The sequence below is a fragment of the Exophiala aquamarina genome (assembly GCF_000709125.1).
Source record: "Exophiala aquamarina CBS 119918 chromosome Unknown aczIA-supercont1.17, whole genome shotgun sequence".
Classification (NCBI taxonomy): domain Eukaryota; kingdom Fungi; phylum Ascomycota; class Eurotiomycetes; order Chaetothyriales; family Herpotrichiellaceae; genus Exophiala; species Exophiala aquamarina.
The window spans coordinates 402,742-423,592 of NW_013550571.1; the positions used below are offsets into that span (position 1 = coordinate 402,742).

General features: G+C 49.8%; 7 protein-coding genes across 7 annotated transcripts; 5 read left to right on the top strand and 2 right to left on the bottom strand.

Moving 5' to 3' along the window:
• Positions 1-244: 244 nt before the first annotated feature.
• A1O9_11407 (uncharacterized protein) lies at positions 245-774 on the top strand (the record flags this gene model as incomplete). The annotated part of the gene is made up of 2 exons (XM_013399700.1): positions 245-277; positions 340-774. The coding sequence occupies 2 exons, from the start codon at positions 245-247 to the stop codon at positions 772-774; spliced, it is 468 nt and encodes a 155-aa protein (XP_013255154.1).
• Positions 775-1,332: 558 nt separating this feature from the next.
• A1O9_11408 (uncharacterized protein) lies at positions 1,333-3,630 on the bottom strand (the record flags this gene model as incomplete). Its single annotated transcript, XM_013399701.1, has 1 exon — positions 1,333-3,630. One exon carries the CDS (start codon positions 3,628-3,630, stop codon positions 1,333-1,335), a length of 2,298 nt encoding a protein of 765 aa, XP_013255155.1.
• A 937-nt stretch (positions 3,631-4,567) lies between these two features.
• Positions 4,568-5,692, top strand: A1O9_11409 (uncharacterized protein; the record flags this gene model as incomplete). The annotated part of the gene is made up of 1 exon (XM_013399702.1): positions 4,568-5,692. The coding sequence occupies one exon, from the start codon at positions 4,568-4,570 to the stop codon at positions 5,690-5,692; it is 1,125 nt and encodes a 374-aa protein (XP_013255156.1).
• A 771-nt stretch (positions 5,693-6,463) lies between these two features.
• A1O9_11410 (3-hydroxybutyryl-CoA dehydrogenase) lies at positions 6,464-7,474 on the bottom strand (the record flags this gene model as incomplete). The annotated part of the gene is made up of 2 exons (XM_013399703.1): positions 6,464-7,297; positions 7,352-7,474. 2 exons carry the CDS (start codon positions 7,472-7,474, stop codon positions 6,464-6,466), a joined length of 957 nt encoding a protein of 318 aa, XP_013255157.1.
• Positions 7,475-7,953: 479 nt separating this feature from the next.
• Positions 7,954-11,549, top strand: A1O9_11411 (replication fork protection complex subunit Tof1/Swi1; the record flags this gene model as incomplete). The annotated part of the gene is made up of 2 exons (XM_013399704.1): positions 7,954-8,034; positions 8,088-11,549. 2 exons carry the CDS (start codon positions 7,954-7,956, stop codon positions 11,547-11,549), a joined length of 3,543 nt encoding a protein of 1,180 aa, XP_013255158.1.
• A 458-nt stretch (positions 11,550-12,007) lies between these two features.
• Positions 12,008-13,593, top strand: A1O9_11412 (guanine deaminase; the record flags this gene model as incomplete). Its single annotated transcript, XM_013399705.1, has 2 exons — positions 12,008-12,233; positions 12,401-13,593. The coding sequence occupies 2 exons, from the start codon at positions 12,008-12,010 to the stop codon at positions 13,591-13,593; spliced, it is 1,419 nt and encodes a 472-aa protein (XP_013255159.1).
• Positions 13,594-13,950: 357 nt separating this feature from the next.
• Positions 13,951-18,515, top strand: A1O9_11413 (lysophospholipase nte1; the record flags this gene model as incomplete). The annotated part of the gene is made up of 2 exons (XM_013399706.1): positions 13,951-14,237; positions 14,285-18,515. The coding sequence occupies 2 exons, from the start codon at positions 13,951-13,953 to the stop codon at positions 18,513-18,515; spliced, it is 4,518 nt and encodes a 1,505-aa protein (XP_013255160.1).
• Positions 18,516-20,851: the final 2,336 nt, after the last annotated feature.

The window sequence follows — 20,851 nt, forward strand, 5'->3', positions numbered from 1 at the left end:
CGACTGCTGCGTATTTGGCCAGAATCGAGCGCGGTACTGATAAAACCGACATCGAAAAAAGTTTCAAGATGCGCCGGAGATAAATAACCAGATTTCGGAGATAAGGTCTTTCCAGCGTCATTTGAATTCCCCCACCAAAGACACCGAATATTGGTTGAGATTCGGTGCCATCAGAACCAATCTTACGAGTCCTACCCGGTACAGTACCAGCAATACTGTCGACCACGGATGTCGCATGGTTGAGATGTCGCAGCAACAACGAGTCAGCAATGACGAGGTATTTGCATCTGCCTTGTTTCCTAGAAAGCCAGTCCAAGTAATCCTGACCTAACTGCTCAGTTCTTCACCCGCCTTACCACCCTCCTCGCCGACACACACAGCACGGCCCATGGCTCGATATACCTAACACAGAAACCCGCGGCAGATCCTCGCATCGTGGACGCCGCCACTTCAAACGAAATAGATGCTGCCATAGACGGTCAAATACTGATCCGAGCGACAAACGGCCTGTCGAAAGAACACCGGGGCCGAGTTAGCAAATCCAGCCTAAAATCCAAGGCTGCCCAAGGTGGGAACTCCAAGGGCAGACCGAAAGTCAAGCTCGCTACGACAGTGAACGTAGCGGATCTCGACGCCTTCTATGCCCGATATGCGGAGGTGTGTAAGAAGGGGATGGAAGGGTTGAGGAAGCGTGATAAGAAGAAGGCCAAGGTCAAGGCCAAGGCAAAGAAGAAGGGGAAGGGAGCAGCGGGTGCTGCAAAGACTGCGTCGTGACGCTGACCAAGAATTGGTGAGGCCGTGAACGGGATCGATTGGACCCTCATCAACTATATTCCCTGGCCATCAAGGGAGAAAAGACCACGGCCACTGGTGGACTTGCTCCTTGAATGCCAGCGCTGAAAGCGCCCCCTACGGGTGCGAAGGGACGATAGCATGTCTCTCACGGCTCAGAAGTCGTGGAGGCCCGTCTAAACCCTCCGCTGATGAGGGCGGCGGTCGTATATCTCCACGCATACACTGTGACCCCTGTGGAGCAATTGTTCATCAAAGCATCTGAGAGGGATCGAGATATTGGGGAATATGGAGATAGCAACCACAGTGGAAGGAGCCTAGAGGATGAACTTGAGATCAACAGAATGAATAAATCATATTCTGTCTGTATAGAGACTGCCATCATGGCTGGTATCAAAGCCGAATTAAGAGTCCAGCGCATGGAATGGCGCGACTCATGCACTAATACTACAAAATGGATCCATCATCGGTACAAATCCCAAGCGCCCTGCTCAAATACAATCCTCGAACATGTCATTCGAAATGAACCTTCTCCTTTTATCAATCCAGATCGAACATGGAGTCGGCATCTGTGTCCCTGGCCGATGTTGGATTGGCATTGGATCCCATACTACGGGTCCGGCCCCGAAGAGGCACTCCATAGTCATCCTCATCATCAGTATCATCTCGTGAAGGACTCCTCTGATCTGGAAAACTTGATCTCCTTTGATGCTGTTGAGGTCGTCGAAAAAGGTTTCCGTTGATTAAGTCGTTGACTGTGGCGCCACCGGCAATACGTGCCAGGATATGTACCAGTAATACCACAGCCTCAATAGGCTTTACCAACGCGATGTTACAGGCTTTCTGCAGAATTTCTGCCGTAAAATGATGCCCATGAGTAGGCGAACCGGGGGAGAATATAGTCGTGGATGGTGGTAGTGGCGAGAACGACCGTTGGGTCTTCAGTCGCTTTCTGAGTCCCTCGTTTTTCGCTGGTGAGGATGGTGTTTGGACATCAGGCCACGAAGAGTCTGAAATCGTAGATCTGGCAAGAGCTGGTGTCGCAGGGTTTTCGTTTGAGTCACTGGTGGGTGGTCGCAACTCAGTGTTATGATCTAGATATGAGTCCACAGTTGAAGCGGTCACTGTCATTTCGGAAAGTTCCCTCCTGTGTGTTCGAGTTCTTGTAGAGAATGGGTCAAACCTCTCGACGTTAGGCGTCTTCTCAGAGTCGAAGGCGTCCACGTGTTCCGCCAGGGACTGCTCTGTTAAAGAGTTTGTGGTGTGGAATGAATCCACGCTAGACACTCTGCTCAGGGTTGTATCTTGTGTCAAAGAATCTGTGCTGGCTTCAGCATTCTCGACTTGTGCTTCCGTGTCCGACTGGAGTTCGACTGGATCTGATCTGAAGCTCAGGGCTGTTTCCACAATATCAACAGGAGGATCATTTATAGCCTCTTTGGTGTGTGAATTTTGGGCCTGTGTATCCGCGACAGGCAAGGGGACAGAATCATCGTGGTGAGAAGTCGCTGGCTCTGAATCCTCCTTATTCTGCACATATTCTGTAATTTCCACATCGAGAATCTCTTTATGCTGTTCCGGCAGGCTTTCTTCAATAGGAGGATCCGGATGGTTACTCTCATCACTCTCTTTCTGAAGATGGTCTGTTTCCTCGGAGTTATCTGGAGCTGAATGGGAATTTGGAGAAGCCTCAAAGTCAAAGCTGGTAGGATCAGCTCCATCGAGGGGGAGCTCTGTTGCAGCTGGCCTCTTCCCCGCAAGGTTGGGCTCGTGGAGGGATCTTGCATCGACATCTGAAGCAGATTCAAGAGCAGAGGCATTGTCGGACTGAGTTCCAGCTGTTGTTTGAAGATGAGCCCAGTCTTCTGAAGTGGATGCTGTTTCGCCTAGTGACTCAGCTGACGGGTGGTCTTCGTCGGCCTGCTCTGATTGCGTCTCAACCTGTGGCCCACCATCCTCGCTTGAGCCGTCTCCGTGCTTGTACTCCCCAGCATCCTCATTCGATGCGAGGCTTGAAGGAGTGCCAGAGCGATAGCCGTCTCCTCCAAACAGTGGTCTCGGAGACGAACCCCGGCTAGTATCGAACCCATAATCCGAGCCTCGCCTTCCATATCGCATCGGAGTCGCAGACGTCTCGCCCTGTAGACTCCAGGCACGTGCCGTCTTGGTCCTTCTTGGAGGAGGGTCTGTGTTAGGCGTGGTTGGTTGTGGCAATTGCTTCCTCTTCCAAGTACCCTTCCGTCGGGGCGTAATAGCATCCTCTGGGAGATCGACATGAAATGCCCTCTTGAAAGGACAGGGAGTCCTCTCGAAGCGAAGAACTTTGGGTAAAGCCTGCTTCAATTCTTCAACCTTCTTCTTATCCTCTTCTGATTCCGAGGGCAATTCTATCCTATAATATCGCAATTTGCCAATGCGAAGGACGAACTTGGATTCACCATCCACACACCAACATTGAGAGTTGCGCATTATGGTGTGAATGACCTTTTGATCGGCGGACTTCAGGAAGTAAGTAGAGCCGCGAACCTTCTCAATAACGATAGCCCCAGTGGCGGCGAGTGTCTCGGTACGGGAACGCCATGGGAGTGTTTCCACGGCATCGACAGGATAGTCCGCGTCGGGCAATATTTCTTTGCTCTTCGCCGAGATCGAGTCGGTAGGCGGAGAAAAGAGGATAATGCGAGCGGAGTCATGTGAGAAAAGGGTGTTTGTATCTGCGTCAGCTGTCTCAAGGCCCGCCTTTTCATGAACTGATAGGGCGCGTGTTGGTAGCGTGAAGGACCTGCGGTAGCCTTGGAGTGCGGGACGATCGCCGTAGGAAGATGGGGGGTAGGCCATGCTGCATCTTCATAGATCCAAGTAGGACTACAAGGCAGTCATTGATTCGAATAAACCAATTGAACGGGTAAACGTGAGATGGATGTTCGGAACGAGTATGAGTTGTTGGCGCCAGTTACTTGACGAATGCGGGTGTGGATATGAATGTGGATGTTGCGCGGCAGGTGTTTGGTGAGGCAAGTGCTCGTACAACAACCACAGCATCGCTGGCGACCGCTCCTGCCTTCGGTTGTGGCCCTTGTGGGTGGCTACTGGCTAGTACGGAGTACTACTCGTACTAGTGCAGTTCACGCACACCTTCCTCGCCAGATGTTGTATTGGTGGTGCATGCCAAGACAGCCAGTTCTTGGCATTAAACTCTCGCCAGCACTCCGTATGGAGTCACCAGGAGTACACTTCGCTCTGGGATGACTTATGCGACGAACAGCAAGACGCCACAGCTCAGTAAAGTAGTAGTAATAATTTGGGTTTGGCGATCTTCGTTGCTGTGACCGGGGATCCCCATACCCAAGTTACTTTGCTACATCTGATATCCCCTTACTAAAGTCACGTGACAACGCTATCGCTCCAGCAGATAGTGTGTGGGACCCTGACGGTCGCCTCCATGAGCTAGGAAAAGCGGTTTACGGAAGAATAGCATGTCTATTATGTATGAATATAGTGGAGTGCAAGTGGCTTGCTGAGCCCTGATAACTCCTACCTACCATGCATACGTATTACTAGTGCGAGTCGTGCAGCCTTGTGGGAGTGTCACTTAACATCAAGTGACGTAATGAAGATCTTGCCCACTCAGCCTCTGTCCACGTCCGCGCAATATCCACCTGGTTGATCTTTTGTAGATCCATGTCGATTAAAGGCACCATTTCTCTTGAGTCATCATCTAGTACTCTGATCGTATGGAACATACCTGCGGACAGGGCCTCACACCTCATCGAACATGTCAAACTTTGATCCTAATGCCATTCTCCGTGGTGCTCAACTTACCTTCGTAGGTGCTCATCGCGCACTCCAAAACCCGGACCTGTTCACGACATCTCATTACCAGCAAGCCGCCATTGCTGTGTGCGCAGGATTGGCTATTCGAATCATTCTCAACATACCAATTTACTTGGTAAAATTCCTCCTACTTATCATCTCCATCTTTGTCAACCTCGACCATGAAACCTGGGACGACACACTGGTCAAAGGTCTCGATTTTATTTCCAAAAGTGTCCTCCAAGCTCCGTTCTTCCTCATGATGGTCATGTCATCTATCACTCCTACCCTGGACAACCTATTCATGGACAGCCTCGCATGGGTCGACCGGACGTATATACAGAAGCACCAATCCGATGACCCAAGCAAACTTCGAGCCATGTACTATCCCACACTTAAGATGTATTCGACACACGGAGAACGAGAGAAGAAGGAGAAACGGTCTCTGTTAGACGGGGTCTTGCTCTTTGCCTGTAAATACGGCCGGCGCGCCGCCATTTCGCTGGGCGTGTACCTGCTCACGTTCCTCCCGGTTGTCGGACCACTGGTTCTCCCCGCTGCAAGCTTCTATACCTTCAACAAAGCCGTAGGGCCTGTCCCTGCAGGTGTAATCTTCGGCTGCGGTTTGCTGCTACCAAAACACTACATGGTCTCGTTCTTACAAACGTACTTCTCTAGTCGCAGCCTGATGTCGCGGTTGCTTGAGCCATACTTCCATCGAGTACACTTCACCAAAGCGCAGAAGAAGATCTGGTTCCTCGATCGCAGTGGGGTCCTCTTCGGCTTCAGCGCCGCCTTCGCAGTCATGGTCAAAATCCCACTTCTCGGTGTCTTGATATACGGAATTGCTGAAGCCAGCACCGCTTACTTGATTACCAAAATTACTGAGCCGCCTCCACCACCAATGACTGGAGGTGAGTCTGATCCTGAATTCTTAGAGAGTGAAGTCAGATGGAAGAATAAACATCTTTTCCTCAATTTGCCGCTTGACCGCCTGGATGAATTCAACGCAAAATTGAGTGGTGCTGATTCATTGAAGAAACAACGACAAGAAGGGCCCGAGGATGTTAGAAGGAAATTTACGTAGGAGTACTGGGCGGGTGAGGTTTGGGGGATACCGCAGAAAAAAGTCATGGTGTCTGTACCATTTATGTCCATCACCACACCTCGGCCTTGTGCAAAGGGACCGCCAAGGAATATGTTGGATTCCAGCTACCTGCAATGATTGGAGAAGGATGTACCAAACCATCCTTGAAATTGGTGGCCTGTTCACTAGGCTTGGGCGGTTGGTCAACGCAATGTTGGCAGGTGAACTTCGCCAGGGGAATAATTTCTAGACTTATCTGGATATAAGATTATCACCCTAGCATGGGAAACAGCTCTAGCTGCATGTGGCATCAGAGCACAAGCACTGGGCAAAAACCCTACAACAGTAGCCAGAAGAATGATTTTGGCTAACGAATTTCCAGCTACCTTTCGAGCGGCTGCAAGAATAATGTCAACTCGGCGGTCTATGATAGTTTGACTCGTGAAGGTCTAGCCCGTTGTTTCCTAGTCAACGCCTCTTCTTCAAATTGCCGCCGTTGCGAGGGTTCCCTGTGCATCAAGGACCTGACTGCTATTACGAGGTGTTATCAGCCACTTCGAACAGAGAGAATCTGGAATCATCCGCTATAACTCAGAGCAGCGACCACACAGACCTAGCTTACTCTATAGTGATCATTATACTTTTTAGGCCCACGACTACATACCAAAATGTGTTAGTACAATCTGCTGAGGACCGATCCTTCTCAGCGGACAGTTGTTATTCTGGCTACACAATCATCAATATCTCATGCCTTTCGGGTGAAAAGTAACCTCATTTGTAGTCGTAAAACCCCTTGCCGCTCTTCTTCCCTAACCACCCTGCATCAACGTACTGTCGGAGGAGCACAGCTGGTCTATACTTGCTGTCGCCAAGACCGGCATGTAAAGTCTCCATTATGGAGAGGCAAGTATCGAGACCAATAAAGTCAGCCAAGGTCAACGGTCCCATGGGGACATTTGTTCCATTCTTCATAATGCTGTCGATGTCCTCTTTTGTTCCAATTCCTTGTTCCAAGCAGACGATGGCTTCGTTGATATAAGGCATTAGGATTCGGTTAGCCAGGAAGCCCGGAACGTCTTGCGAGACAGAAGGAATCTTGCCCATCTTCTCGCAGAAGGCCACAGCAGCCTTGAGAGTTTCGGGGGAGGTCTGCAGGCCAGAAATGATCTCGACACCTTTCTGGACAGGGACCGGGTTCATAAAGTGTGTGGAGACGACCCGGGATGAAGCAGATGTGTCGGTTGGGTCTTTGGAAGTCGCACGAGCGATCTTGGTGATGCTAATGCTTGAGGTGTTAGTAGCTAGGATTGCGTGCTGGGGCGCTATCTCTGCAATCTGTGCAAATATCTTCTCCTTTAGGGCAGGAATTTCCGGAACAGCTTCGATGATCATGTCAACATCTGACAGATCTTCCATCTTCGTGGTGAACTTTAACCGATCTTTTGTGGCCTTTGCAATCTCCTCTGTTATCTTCTGTTTCGACACATCTTTCGCTAGGAGCTTGTCTGCGAACGTAAGACCTTTGTCGAGCGCTTGCTGTGAACTGTCCACCAATGTCACGGGGACCTGTGCCTTTTGCGCTGCCACAAGGGCAATACCGAGGCCCTGTTTGTCTCGTCAATTCCCGTGCACATCTCGTTTCACTCTGAGCCTTCTCACCATCTGACCGGCACCGATTACTCCGAGCTTCTTGATTTCTGCGCCTACCACCGGCGTCGAAGAGAATTGACGAGAGATAGATGCAAGCCTTTGCGAGGCAACATTGGAGTTGGAGGACGCCATGATTCTAGGCGAGATGCGTGCCAGAGATGCCATGGGAAAGGGAGGAGGAATTGTGGTTATACAAATTCGTAGTAGGCCGGGTAGGGCTAACTAGGAGAATGGCAAGCGAACTATTTTATGATGAGTTCTAATGGGGGACCTGGAGCTTCTGTACAGTACATACAACACTTGATCACCGAGGGTGCCCTTGTACTGTTTTAAGCTTAGGAGCATTGTCGCCCGCCGATAACCGTAAACTGAAGACTTTTGAGAGCCTCGGTCACTCACTCGAGAATCGGGGCGAGTTCGGGGATGACAAAGGTGACGTCAAATACTAAGCCTCTTCATCTGGCTCGTGTAGCGCGTTCTGCCGCGACGCGTGCAATCAGTTTAAGGCGCGTCGCTCAACAAAGGGAAGGCCTGCGGAAAGTTCACTTTGGAGGGACTTGTGTAGGTCGCAAACTCGAACCAACCAACAATGATAGATTAAATCCTACAGCATGGAAGGCGATAACCCTTTCGAGAAGGCTCAGACCGTTCATCCAGAAGTCAGAGCATATGTCTACAGTCTCGTCAATGCAGTAAGTCCCTTCCAGTGCCCGCTAATCATTCGGTCCGCCTAACAAGCCTTCAGCTCGGTGGCACCACCACCGACGACGATGGACGCTATATTCTGGGTGACGATGCGCTGGCTTGTCTACGCGATCTAAAGAGGTGGCTAAAATTATACGATGAGAAGAACAACCGGCTCGATGTCGCGAGGTGTTTGGCCGAGGCAAAGCTCGTAGGAGGAGATCTGGTTCCAATTCTCGCTTCCTGGCCCGAAGATGGGAAAGAGAACAAGGTCAAAGCAAGAGTTGCCCTCGCATGTCTGGAAGTTCTTGTGCCATTGACATGGCCTTTGGAGACAGGAGGGGAAATGACTTTCAATCACCACCGACACATTCCCTATCTTCAGCAAGCACAGGTGATCTACAAGGCCGCTGTTCTGGGATGCGATACTAGCAGTATCTTGCGTCAAGTGGTGCGAATTGGTCTCCCTTCAGTTGCAGCTGCAAAGGAAGCGAGAACAAGCCGAGAGGATAGCATTCTCAAACTCATGCTTTACTTCTTCCGAAATATTGCTGTTATACAGCAAGTGCCTAACCTTCCAAGCCAGGGCCTGGACTCGGAGGTTTCGAGATCAGCTACTATAGAAGCTTTTAGAGACCAAGATGTCTTTGCCCTGCTTCTTACAATCTGCTCGAACATGGGTGAGGATTTCAATCTGCAGGATGTGATTGTGTTGGATATCATTTTCAATCTCATCAAAGGAGTTGATCCGAAGAAGTTATGGATGACTGAGGAAGAGAGAAAGGGCCAAGGTATCTCAGACTTGAGCGCCGCACTTGCCCTCGAAGCTCTAGAGGCCAACGAGGCCAAGAAGAATCAATCGACTCGACATGGACGCTTTGGCACTATGCTCTGGGTCAAGCGAGAGGGTCAGAACATGGTCGCGGTCTCAGGACAGGACAACCTCCAAAATGATGACATGGCATTTTTCAACATGGACAAATCCAAGAAATGGAACAAACCTCAGCAAAAGCGAAGAGATCTTGACCACACTATTCACGACTTCGATCACACCACCCGCCTCACCACTTCAGCCACTGGGAAGCTGAGGAATTTCGTTGAAGAGTTTCTGGATTCTGGGTTCAATCCATTTTTCACCCATCTACGCAAGGCCATCGAACGCGAAGCCGAACGTCTACTTGATGTCAATTATCGACAATTCTTTTACGCCGTGGCTTGGTTTCTTGAAGCCGAGCGAATACGAAGGGAAACGCAAAAGAAAGAAGTCAAACCGAACAAGGTTCGGTCCGATTTCGAAGATGAAAGTTACTCGCTTGTGGCCGCGGTATTAAACCAAGAAACATTTATCATGCTCAATCGATTTATGCAGGTTTCAGTGGACAATAAAGAGTGGCAGGACCTCAATGCGTCAATGCGATGCTTCACTCAGGTCCTTCTTACCGTCCAAGAAATGACCCAAAGTTCCCTCGAGGATGATCAAGAAATTGCAGACAACATCCAGAATCGCATATTCTATGAGGAGACGACGCATGACAGGATAACGAATATTCTGAAGGCCTACAAGGACCAAGGCTTTGGTTATCTGGATGCTTGTACCGAGCTGTCACACGTCTTCTTGCGCATGTTGGAGCGTTATTCAAAAGAGAATGTGGATTTACAAATACGATCTCGGAGGAAGGCAAAGAGGAAACGTAAGGAGGCAGCGAAACAGGCCGCGATCAATGGAGAACAGCCTGCCGAGAACGAAGCTGAAGACTCTGAGAACGAGGACATCGCCGATGTTGTGCAGGTTTCCAAAGAACGGAAGTTCGACTTCAATCGTTTCGCTGCGAAATTTTCAACCCAGGCCTCTGTGAACACTTATGTATCGCTACTCAAATTCTACCGAGATCTTTCCTCCGAACAGCTCAAGCGGGCACATCGATTCTTCTATCGACTTGCTTTCAAACAAGATCTTGCGGTGCTGTTATATCGAGTTGACATCGTGGCACTTTTATACAAGTTGATTAACGGCCCCGAAGGCCTGGACACCAAGAATCCGATGTATAAAGAATGGTCAGAGTTTACCCGCCAAGTTTTCAAGAAGATGTTCCGGAAAATTGAGCAGAGGCCTGAGTTGATCGTTGAGCTCTTGTTTAGCAAGATCAACTCTACCTTGTACTACCTAGAATTCGGTCACGAGAAACAAACTGTTGCTGCAAGTCGCGCTCCCACAGAGTTGGAAATTCGTCCGGCCCCAGGGAGAGACACCAAGGAGCAAATTGGCATTGTTGTTACCATACTATTGAAGGACGAGAAGGCCAACCTCGTACGTTGGGTCAAGGAAATACTCAGTAAAGGATTCGATGAGCGACATGGTTGGGAAGCCGAAGCCGAATCGCGGAGACTTGCTGCGATTGAGACTGCCCAAAAGAACGGTCATTCAGTTCCCTCAGAAATTGATGTTGGCCAACCCAATTATATTACAGTATGGCCGACCTCGGATGACATCCGGACTGCAATGTTCAAGAATGCTCGGCTCAAGCTGCTAATGCGTTTGGTTGGGTTTGAACTGCTTGGAGAAGAGGATGCTCTCGGAGTGCCATGGATCATACCAGGAAGCTTGTCAGCAGCAACTCTTAACACTTCCAAAGAAGCTATCGAGCAATACGAACAAACGCCGTGGCAGAGCGATGTTCAAGATGAGGATGCAGAGGATCTAGTTCGTCGCAGCAGGAAGCAGGCCAAGGACCCACTCGACAACGAGGCAACACACCAGGATGGATCCCTGGATGATTCGGAAGGCGAGGAGGAGTTCATGTTCCCTGACAATCCAAGAAAGAAAAGGTCGAAGGATGTGCTTGATGATTTGAAAGTTAAGCGGCGCAAGAGAAAGCGTACGACAGGAGATGATGACGAAGAGGAGGTGGATGAAGAATTGGCTGCTCGGAGAAGAGCCGCCAGGGAGGCTGCTCTGCGAGATCGAAGACGCAAGATCAAGAGCGAGGCTTACATACGAGACAGCGACGATGAATCCGATGATGAGAGAGACCGCCTCTTCTTCCAGAAGGAGGAGGAAGTCCGACAAAAGCAACAGGACACCATACGCAAACAGATAGCTCTAGGTCTCAGTGAGTCAACGACGGGGGACACTGGCAGAGGGAAGAAAAAGCAAAAGCAATTACCACCACCAACTCAAGAAAATGATCTAGACGATGATGATCTTCTCATGCTTTATATTGACGACTATCCAAACGAAACCGCTTCATCACAGCCACAAAGAATGTCAGCCTCGGACAAGGACTCTGAGGAAGACGAGAGCACGCCCTTGTCTTCGCAGAGCTCGGGCATGAGGAAGGTGGTGCAAAGGGCGGATGAAACGCTCAGAGCAACTCCCCGGACCAAGAACGGAGCAACCGTATCGTTGGAGGGACCGCAGGATGATCAAACAGACCAGAACGATCTTGACAAGAACGTGTCCCCAATCGTACCGCGGCGGCAGATGAGGGCTGGATTTATTGTCGATAGTGACGATGACGACTAATGATGGATTTTGCTGTGGTTGTGAGCCAAAGGGTGTATACAATATCTCTGCCTAGACATGAGAATAAGTTTTCTGCTCGGTACTCCTGGATGATCGACGTTGTCCCTAAGCGATCCGCTGTACCAGTGTGGAGGGTTTCGTTACATCGACCGCACTCATACGTAAGGCTCCGCATATTCTTGTTCTTGCCTCAGTGGAGTTTTCCCAAGGAGAAAAAAGCGGCGTCCGCCGATGGCCTAGTAAATTCAATGGCCAGCTCCGATTGGCTTGTGATCTACCCAGCTTTCTTTATTCGTATTCTGATAAGAGATTCCAGCAAGCAATACACTTGTACTATGTTTTTCTTCAGGCTATAGATCATAAACTTCCTGGAGTTCTTTCCCTTCTTGATTTGGGGTTGACTTGGAGGGAGGTGTGTTCCTTTCTGTCACAACGGGGTTTGACGGGCTTTCTACAGGATGGCAGCAAGGACAATTTACTTTGGACGGTTCATATCTACACCGAAGCCGGACGAGCTGCTGATACAAACCGGTGCTGTTCTTGTATCGAGCAGAGATGGAAGGGGCGTCATCGAAAATGTGGACTGGACTGTCAATGGCCCCGACGATGCACTCAGCAAGTTTGGCATTGAGGTTCCCGTGATCACGGCTCATGACAATGGCTTTTTCTTTCCAGGTTTCATTGGTAAGTTTTTTTCAAGATGAGAAGCTTTGCCAATCTCTAGCCCCGCGAGGGGCCTCACAAGAAATCCGAGTTCCTCAAACGAATACTCCCTTTCATGGTGTCATAACGCTATTTGGATTGTCACAAGCAAATTTCATATCCATTTGTCTCTAACTGCCACACCTCAGACACACATATTCATGCTTCGCAATACCCCAATGCTGGAATTTTCGGAAAGTCAACTCTCTTAGATTGGCTGACAACCTACACATTCCCCCTTGAATCCTCATTGGGCAACGTCAAGTCTCCCATGTACAAAGACTCGGCTGAGACGCCGAACCCCTTGAGCAGAGCCAAAGCCGTCTATAACCGGGTCATTTCACGGACCTTGGCACACGGAACGACCACTGCATCATACTACGCTACAATCCACGTCGACGCCACTAATTTGCTGGCTGACATCGCATTCGACAAAGGCCAAAGAGCGTACATTGGACGAGTATGTATGGACCGACCCGAGACTTGCCCAGATTACTACCGTGATGAAAGTACGGAGGTCTCGATAGCAAATACGAAAGCCAGCATCGAACACTGCAAGTCATTGGACCCTAGTGGGGAGCTCCTGGCACACATCATCACACCGCGATTTGCACCGAGCTGTTTGCCTGAGACTTTGACTCAATTGGCTGCTTTGGCGAAGGAAGGGGACCTCAGGGTACAGACACACATCTCGGAGAATCTGAACGAGGTTGAGCTGGTGAAAGAGCTCTTCCCAGAACAGAAAAACTATACCGATGTCTACGATCATCATGGACTGCTGACACCACGTACTATCCTTGCTCATGCCGTGCATCTAAGCAAAGAGGAGATGCAGGTCATTAAGCAGCGGAAAGCTAAAGTCAGTCATTGTCCAGCCAGTAATAGCGCTCTGGGAAGTGGGTTCTGCCCTGTGCGAGTCATGTTGGATGAAGGGATCGAGGTCGGCCTGGGCACCGATGTCAGCGGAGGCTACAGCGCCAGTATCCTGGATGCAGTCAGGAACGCTTGCATTGTGAGCCGACATGTGGGCTTCGTCAATGGCGGTGATAGTCGCTACAACCTCGGGGTGGCAGAGGGACTATGGTTAGGAACAATTGGTGGGGCTAAGGTGGTTGGAATGGAGGGTCGACTTGGCGGGTTCGAGAAGGGGATGTTGTGGGATGTGCAAGAAATCGTGCTAGGTGATGTCAAGGGCAGCGGAGACGGTGAAGATACAGACGTGGATATCTTCGGGTGGGAGAATTGGGAGAATAGAGTGGCCAAATGGGTGTGGAATGGTGACGATAGAAATGTTCGCAAGGTCTGGGTGGGCGGAAGATTGGTTCACGAACGAACACCGTAGTGAGTGCTACCAAGGTCTGTGGGTTCTATACTATATCTTGTTATTATCACTAGTACTAGTATGGCTGTATGAGATACCAAAGTCATGAATGATTAAGGCTACGATTTCATCTATGTAGATATCCAGCTTACGAGTAAGACCAGGGTGGTTGATCACGTGGCTGTCAAAAATGCACATGTCGAATTACATAAGCTCGGATATTATTTGCGAATATTCCGGCAACGTGGGCTGGTTAATTGGAATCAACAATGGCCGCGGTCCTTGCACCGTCTATCACGGAACATGCCAATTGCCTCCATTCGTTCGGTAATCGGCAAAAGAAATGCATGTCCCTTGTGACTCTCCTCGAAATCAACCATGGATTCGCTGGGCTCGACAGCGACGGCTTCAATGGCCGGTGAACTCCTCTCCCTCTCCTCCAGTATCGCGGCCATGTCCTCGTCCATGTCCTCGTCCATGAACGCAACGGGAGAACAGATGCAGGCGGGCAACTCAGGAGGCTTTGGATATGCTCTCCTCTCGGTCTTGAGCTTCTTGCCGGGTGCTCTTTTATGGCTGATCACATTTGCCACCATCACGCTGCCGACATGGTTGTTCACGCTCTTTTCCATGAGCCTGACCTTCACCATGAACTTCACCACGTTGTGGGTATCTCTCCCTATGCTTCAACGGTCATTCTAATATGTAACAGGCTCTTGATAGCGCTTGCAATAGTATCAACCATCAGTTGGATCATCCGCTACCGTTACCTCAATGTCTACACCCGTTTACCACAAGAGCCGCAACGGAAGGAGCCGCAGCTGGATTTGTTTCCAGATACGCAGGATGGGGACTCGAAGCCTGGCTTGGCCAACTACCTAGACGAATTCCTCAGCGCCATCAAGGTCTTCGGATACCTTGAACGGCCGGTCTTTCACGAATTGACGCGAACGATGCAGACCAAGAAACTCATTGCCGGCGAAACCTTGTTACTTGAAGAAGAGAAGGGCTTTTGCCTCGTTGTGGACGGGCTTGTTCAAATTTTTGTCAAGTCTTTGCGGGAATCAGACGACAGCAAATTCGCCCGAGTGGATTTATTCAACGAGGACGAGGGATACCATGAGGGTAACCAGGGCTATCAGTTGCTGACTGAAGTCAAGAATGGCGCTTCCATGTCCTCGCTATTTTCAATTCTGTCCCTGTTCACTGAAGATGTAAAGCTGCGACACGGCGATTCAGATACTTCTGATCCACAATTTCCTGACCACGTTGCTCATACCCCTGAGTCAGGTTTTGCAAGCCCAGTAACTCAGCCATCTACCCCAGCTATGCCTCTGCCTGACGTTCAGGAAGGTACTGACAAGCCAAGATTACCCAGAGTTCCCCCACTAGCTTTGGAGCCTGCATTCGAAGAAAGCAAGTCAAGATCAAAGCCCAAGAGGTCAGGTTCAGGTCCCTCAGCTCATCCAGACATAGTCGCCAGAGCTGTGGTTGATACGACTGTCGCTATCATTCCAGCAAGTGCATTTCGCCGCCTCACGAGAGTATACCCCAAAGCTACTGCACATATAGTCCAGGTCATACTTACGAGGTTACATCGAGTGACATTATCCACTGCTCATCAATATCTGGGGCTTACTTCAGAAGTGTTGCAGATTGAAAAATCGATGAACAAGTTCACTAGTTACGATCTACCAAGTCATCTTCGTGGGGATGCATTAAATCGATTGAGAGATAAATTTGCGAAGGAAAGGGATCGCATTGGACCCGAGGAAGGGACAAAAGGAATTGCTTTGCATAACCCAACTGCTCTCCACCGTCATAGGTCTTCGAGTGGCCTTCGCAGGGAGGCAGCCACAACTGCTAGACTAGCTGCCATGAGAGGGGCCCAACAGTCTGGGCTACAAAAGCAAGCGGAACCCTTGCCGAAGATTAATACCACGAACGTCACCTCTGGGGATCTTCACGCACCATCCAAGCTTTCCCAGCGACCTGCCAGTCTTCACCTGAAGAATTCGGCGAATTGGTACAACCTGAGCATGTCTCCAGAAGTCTCGAGTCTGGGTCTTGGCAGTCCAATGGCAGTACGGGAACAACCCTTGTTTCGTCCGTCCTTCGAGAACAATGTCCCCCATAGGCAAGATTCTCTCAACGAAGACAGTCTATTTAGAGAATCTGTGCTGGCGTGCATGGCGAAAGCTCTTGGCCTCAGTGAGGATGGTAATCAACCGCTGAAGCGCGTAGGGACGTCAGTAGAGCAGTCCCCCAGGCTTGTGTCCTATGACTCTAAGCGCCAGACTGCGATATTCAACAATGCCTTTGGTTTCATTGACCCATATGATGATTCCGTCGATGGCGACTCTGAATCAATATCAACCTCGGTTGCAAGCATAGGCCCTGGGAGAACCCTGAATGAAGAATTAATCGATGATGTCGAAATAGTTTTCTTCCCAAAAGGCTCTGTCTTGGTCGAGCAGGGCGAGAGAAATCCTGGTCTATACTATGTGATCGATGGTTTCTTGGACGTGAGTATTCCCGTCGAGGAAAAGGAGGACAAGAATCTACACCTGCATTCAAACTCTCGCGGAGGATCTCGTGATGAGAGCTTCCCTCGACTTCGAAGAAATAAGACAGCCTCTTCGCGTACCTCATCAGTACCTGGCCAACCTAAAGAAAGTAAACGAGTGATCAGTAAATCATTGTTTCTGGTGAAACCCGGAGGCGTTGCCGGTTACATAGGCACACTGTCCTCGTACAGATCCTTCACAGACGTTACAGCGAAAACAGATGTATACGTCGGCTTTCTTCCTCGGTCTGCACTAGAGAGAGTGGCCGAAAAGTACCCTGTCGTTCTTCTCACGATGGCGAAACGACTGACAAGTCTATTGCCGCGCTTGATACTCCATATCGACTTTGCTTTGGAGTGGTTACAGGTTAATGCGGGTCAGGTCATCCACCATCAAGGTGATGAAAGTGACGCTATTTACATTGTTCTGAACGGCCGACTTCGAGCTGTCCGTGAGCTCGAGGGAGGAACGATGCGTGTAACTGGAGAATATGGTCAAGGCGAAAGCATTGGCGAGCTAGAGGTGATGACCGATGGATTAAGGCCTGCTACCCTCCACGCTATCCGAGATACCGAAATGGCCAAGTTCCCAAGAACTCTCTTCAACAGTTTGGCTCAGGAACATCCGACCATCACGATTCAGATCTCAAAGCTGATAGCTCAAAGAATGCACACGTTGGTAGAAGCACCATTTGCGAACCCCGGCCTCGGTAGAAAATCAGCAGCATTATCCGACTCCAGCACCTCCACGTTGAATTTGCGGACGGTAGCGATTTTACCAATCACTGTCGGAGTTCCCGTGGTGGAGTTCAGCAATCGACTTACAGCAGCCTTAAGCCAAATCGGTGTGCCCAACAGTGTTTCACTTCTGAATCAAGCAATCATCCTGAATCACCTTGGTCGACACGCTTTCAGCCGGATGGGACGGTTGAAACTATCTCAGTACCTCGCAGATCTTGAAGAAAAGTATGGCATGCTCCTCTATGTCGCCGATACCAATGTCAATGCTCCTTGGACACAGACGTGTATTGCACAAGCAGATTGCATACTTCTAGTAGGGCTTGCTGAGAGCTCACCCAATATTGGAGAATACGAGAGATTCCTTCTCGGCATGAAGAGCACTGCGCGGAAAGACTTGGTGCTTCTTCATCCAGATCGGTTTCCCCAACCAGGACTTACCAGAAAATGGTTGCGTAACAGGGTGTGGATAAATGGAGGTCATCATCATATTCAGATGGCGTTCAGGATTAGTTCTGAAGCCACGCCTCATGCGCAACCTCGGCGACTAGGTATTGCTATAAAGCATCGTGTACAGGTTCTTCAAGCGGAGATCCAAAAATACACTTCTCGACGAGTGCGCCCAGCACCACTGTACTCAGCTGACTCGCCTTTCAAAGGAGATCTCCATCGTCTCGCAAGGCGATTATGTGGCAAGTCGGTAGGTCTTGTCCTTGGTGGTGGTGGTGCTCGTGGAATTGCCCATGTTGGTGTTATTCGTGCCCTCGAAGAGGCAGGTATTCCAATCGATGTGGTTGGTGGGACTTCGATTGGTGCATTCATTGGTGCTCTTTATGCCCGCGATGCGGATGTTGTACCAATGTATGGGCGAGCGAAGAAGTTTGCTGGTCGCATGGGCAGTATGTGGAGGTTTGCACTGGATCTCACATACCCATCTGCGTCCTACACGACTGGCCACGAATTTAATCGCGGCATCTTCAAGTCTTTTGGTGACGGTCAGATTGAAGACTTTTGGCTATCCTTTTATTGCAATACTACTAACATCAGCAAGTCTCGTGCTGAAATCCATACCTCAGGTTATGCATGGCGGTACGTCAGAGCAAGCATGTCTCTCGCAGGCCTGATACCGCCTATTTGTGACGAGGGATCCATGTTACTGGATGGAGGTTACATTGACAACCTTACGGTCGCGCATATGAAAAGCCTTGGTACCGACCTTGTCTTTGCTGTTGATGTGGGAAGTCTCGATGACGATACACCTCAACAGTACGGGGATACGCTTTCTGGATTCTGGGCCCTGCTGAACCGCTGGAATCCTTTCTCCTCAATTCCCAACCCTCCTTCACTATCTGACATTCAAGCTCGCCTTGCCTACGTTAGTTCCGTCGATGCACTGGAACGGGCAAAGAACACTCCTGGTTGTCTTTACATGCGACCACCAATTGATGCGTACGGCACGCTGGATTTCGCAAAGTTTGACGAGATCTACGAAGTTGGCTATGCTTACGCGAAGGAGTTCCTGGCAAGGCTGAAGAGTGAGGGCGAGTTCAAGGGTGTCATTGATGCCTGGGGCGGTGGTAGTGATGCCGAGGGAAAGAAATTACTCCGAGCCATGGCACCCAGAAGAGCAAGCATCTGAGTACTTGCAATGTGACTGTGGCTCCGAATCGTGGCGCTTAAGATATTCGAATGAATTGGTCTTGGACATGGTCCTCCACGAGTTCAAGTATTGCAAACATGAATTCTGTCGAGGGAGTTCTTCGCTATGGGCTATTGTAGTCCTCTGAGCCCCGAACTGAACAGTTACTTGACTATGTAAGCACCTAGGTACCAAGGTACGTAGTAGCCAAGAATGGGCGCTGCTGAGCTTCGAGGCGGCAACAAAAAAAGTTGTTTACCACACGAAATGGTGCGCTAGGGACATCTCGTAGACGCGTATTGCCCGTTCATTGGAATTCGTTTTGGTGATTCTCAAATCTCCAGACACGACTGACTACGCGAAACGTACGGGATTATGCCACATCGATATATGCCCCTAGCTACTTGTGAGGCTACTTAACTCAGGAATATCAGTTAGTCCGCCCTCGTCACATGGCCAGAAAAGAAGCCAACTTGCCATTTGTTGATACATTAGCTTTTATTACATGGTTCATTATTAAATGGATATGATTTGGATGGTTCACACCCAGGATCGAGGCAGGAAAATTGATTTAAGCCTCCTCATTCTTCAAGTCTGCCTCGCCCAAAAGCCCTGACCTTCGAGCCGCAATTGCTATTTGAGTTCGTCCGCAGCGTTGCTTGTCAGCCACTCAGCCTCTGCCCGTCCCCATCTTCACGTCATGTAAGGAGTAACACTGCAAACTTTCGCATCTCTCTCCGCATTGGCCTGTGATCAAGCATCAGAGCTAGATGGGCGCCATCGTCGAGAAAGCATGGAAATGTGCGAACTACTGGTCACTTCCTGGTTCTCGATGCATGATGTCATCCTCCTCTCTGCGAGCACTGCTCGAGCAGGCAGTTGCCTGTTTGTTCATGACTGGTGCTAACATCATTCACAATGCCACGCTTGAGCCATGGACTCAGCGATTGCTCTTCTCTTACATCCACGCCTTCAGTCTTCTCGTGGTCCCAGGAAGGATGAGGTGTGATTCTAACCAATTCCATACATTCTCTGTTAAACAACTTTTGCCGTTGCGTGAGATAGGAGCTCCTGTAAGTGGGCACGATGTTGTCAGATTGGGCTGGAGACTAGATCAACCCTGTCTTCGACAAAGACATGGTTTATAATGAGTTTGAAACGTTTGGCGTCGAATCTTCCTCGACAAAATTGCCCTAGATACTGCGATTGAATAGAGAGGCCGAGGTGAAGGGAGTCGTCGATAAAGTGAGTCTTCGGCGTATCACAGAATCAAAAGACCAGCGACGGCTATAATGACTAGTCTCGTTGCCGGAGAAAAGGCCAGCCAGCTGAATTTGGGCGTACACGCATTATGTTAGGCTGTCCAGTTCTGCGAGAACGCTTGCCAACTTTTGTTTTGGGTAAGGCTTATATTGACTGTGCTTCATCAACGATGACCGCAATCGCTGCTCTAACGATGCTTTTCCTGCCCGCCACATTCGTTGCGGTAAGTATCCTCGAACAATCACAAACGCGATCACAGATGATGACCGTGAACTAAGAAGAACTTTCTCCGCGAACACAGACTCTCTTTGGAATGAATTTCTTCCAATTCACTGAGAACCTGTCCATGCTGACGATATCACGCAATGCATGGATATTCGGGGCCATCACCATTCCCCTGACGCTGGCCGTGTTTGGAGTGTGGATCGGGTGGGTTATAGCTCAGAACAAGAGGATCCTACCCAGGGTCAAAGTCACACCTAGTTCTGCTGCTGCCGCTACAGCAAACAGTCATCATCGCCGACAAAGGCCAGGCTCTGCAAGAAATGCAAATTTTGCCCTGCAGAATTGGGAAGAAGAAATGGCTGCCGGCCCATGCTACTGTATCCGATCAAGAAGACGTGGGAGCACTTGGATGTTTCGCTGCCGGATCCGGGGTAGAGAGCAAGAAGGGCAGGTTTGGATGAAATGCCAGTTGCTGCTTTGCCGGGACGGACTGGCCTCGCTCACATCATCTAGACACCCTGTAGGATATGTACCAATGTACTACATACTCCGAAAACAGAAGTCCTGGAAGCTCTTCGAATTGCTTGACTATTCGGTACGAAGTATCATCTGCTCATGTCTCACATTCCAGCATGGTCAGCCTAATTACCAATGATGGCCCTCGATATGAGGCACACCACAAGGTTGCATTTAGCGATTGGGGTTACGGTGTAAATAAACCATGGGCTTTTAGTGCTCACTGTCTCGAGCTTGGTGGATGCTCGGAAAGGGAAGCCTTGCGGCCTTAAGCCTTGATCATGCCACATATCAGCTGGTGAGGCGAGGCACGGAGGGGGGCAGTTGGACGA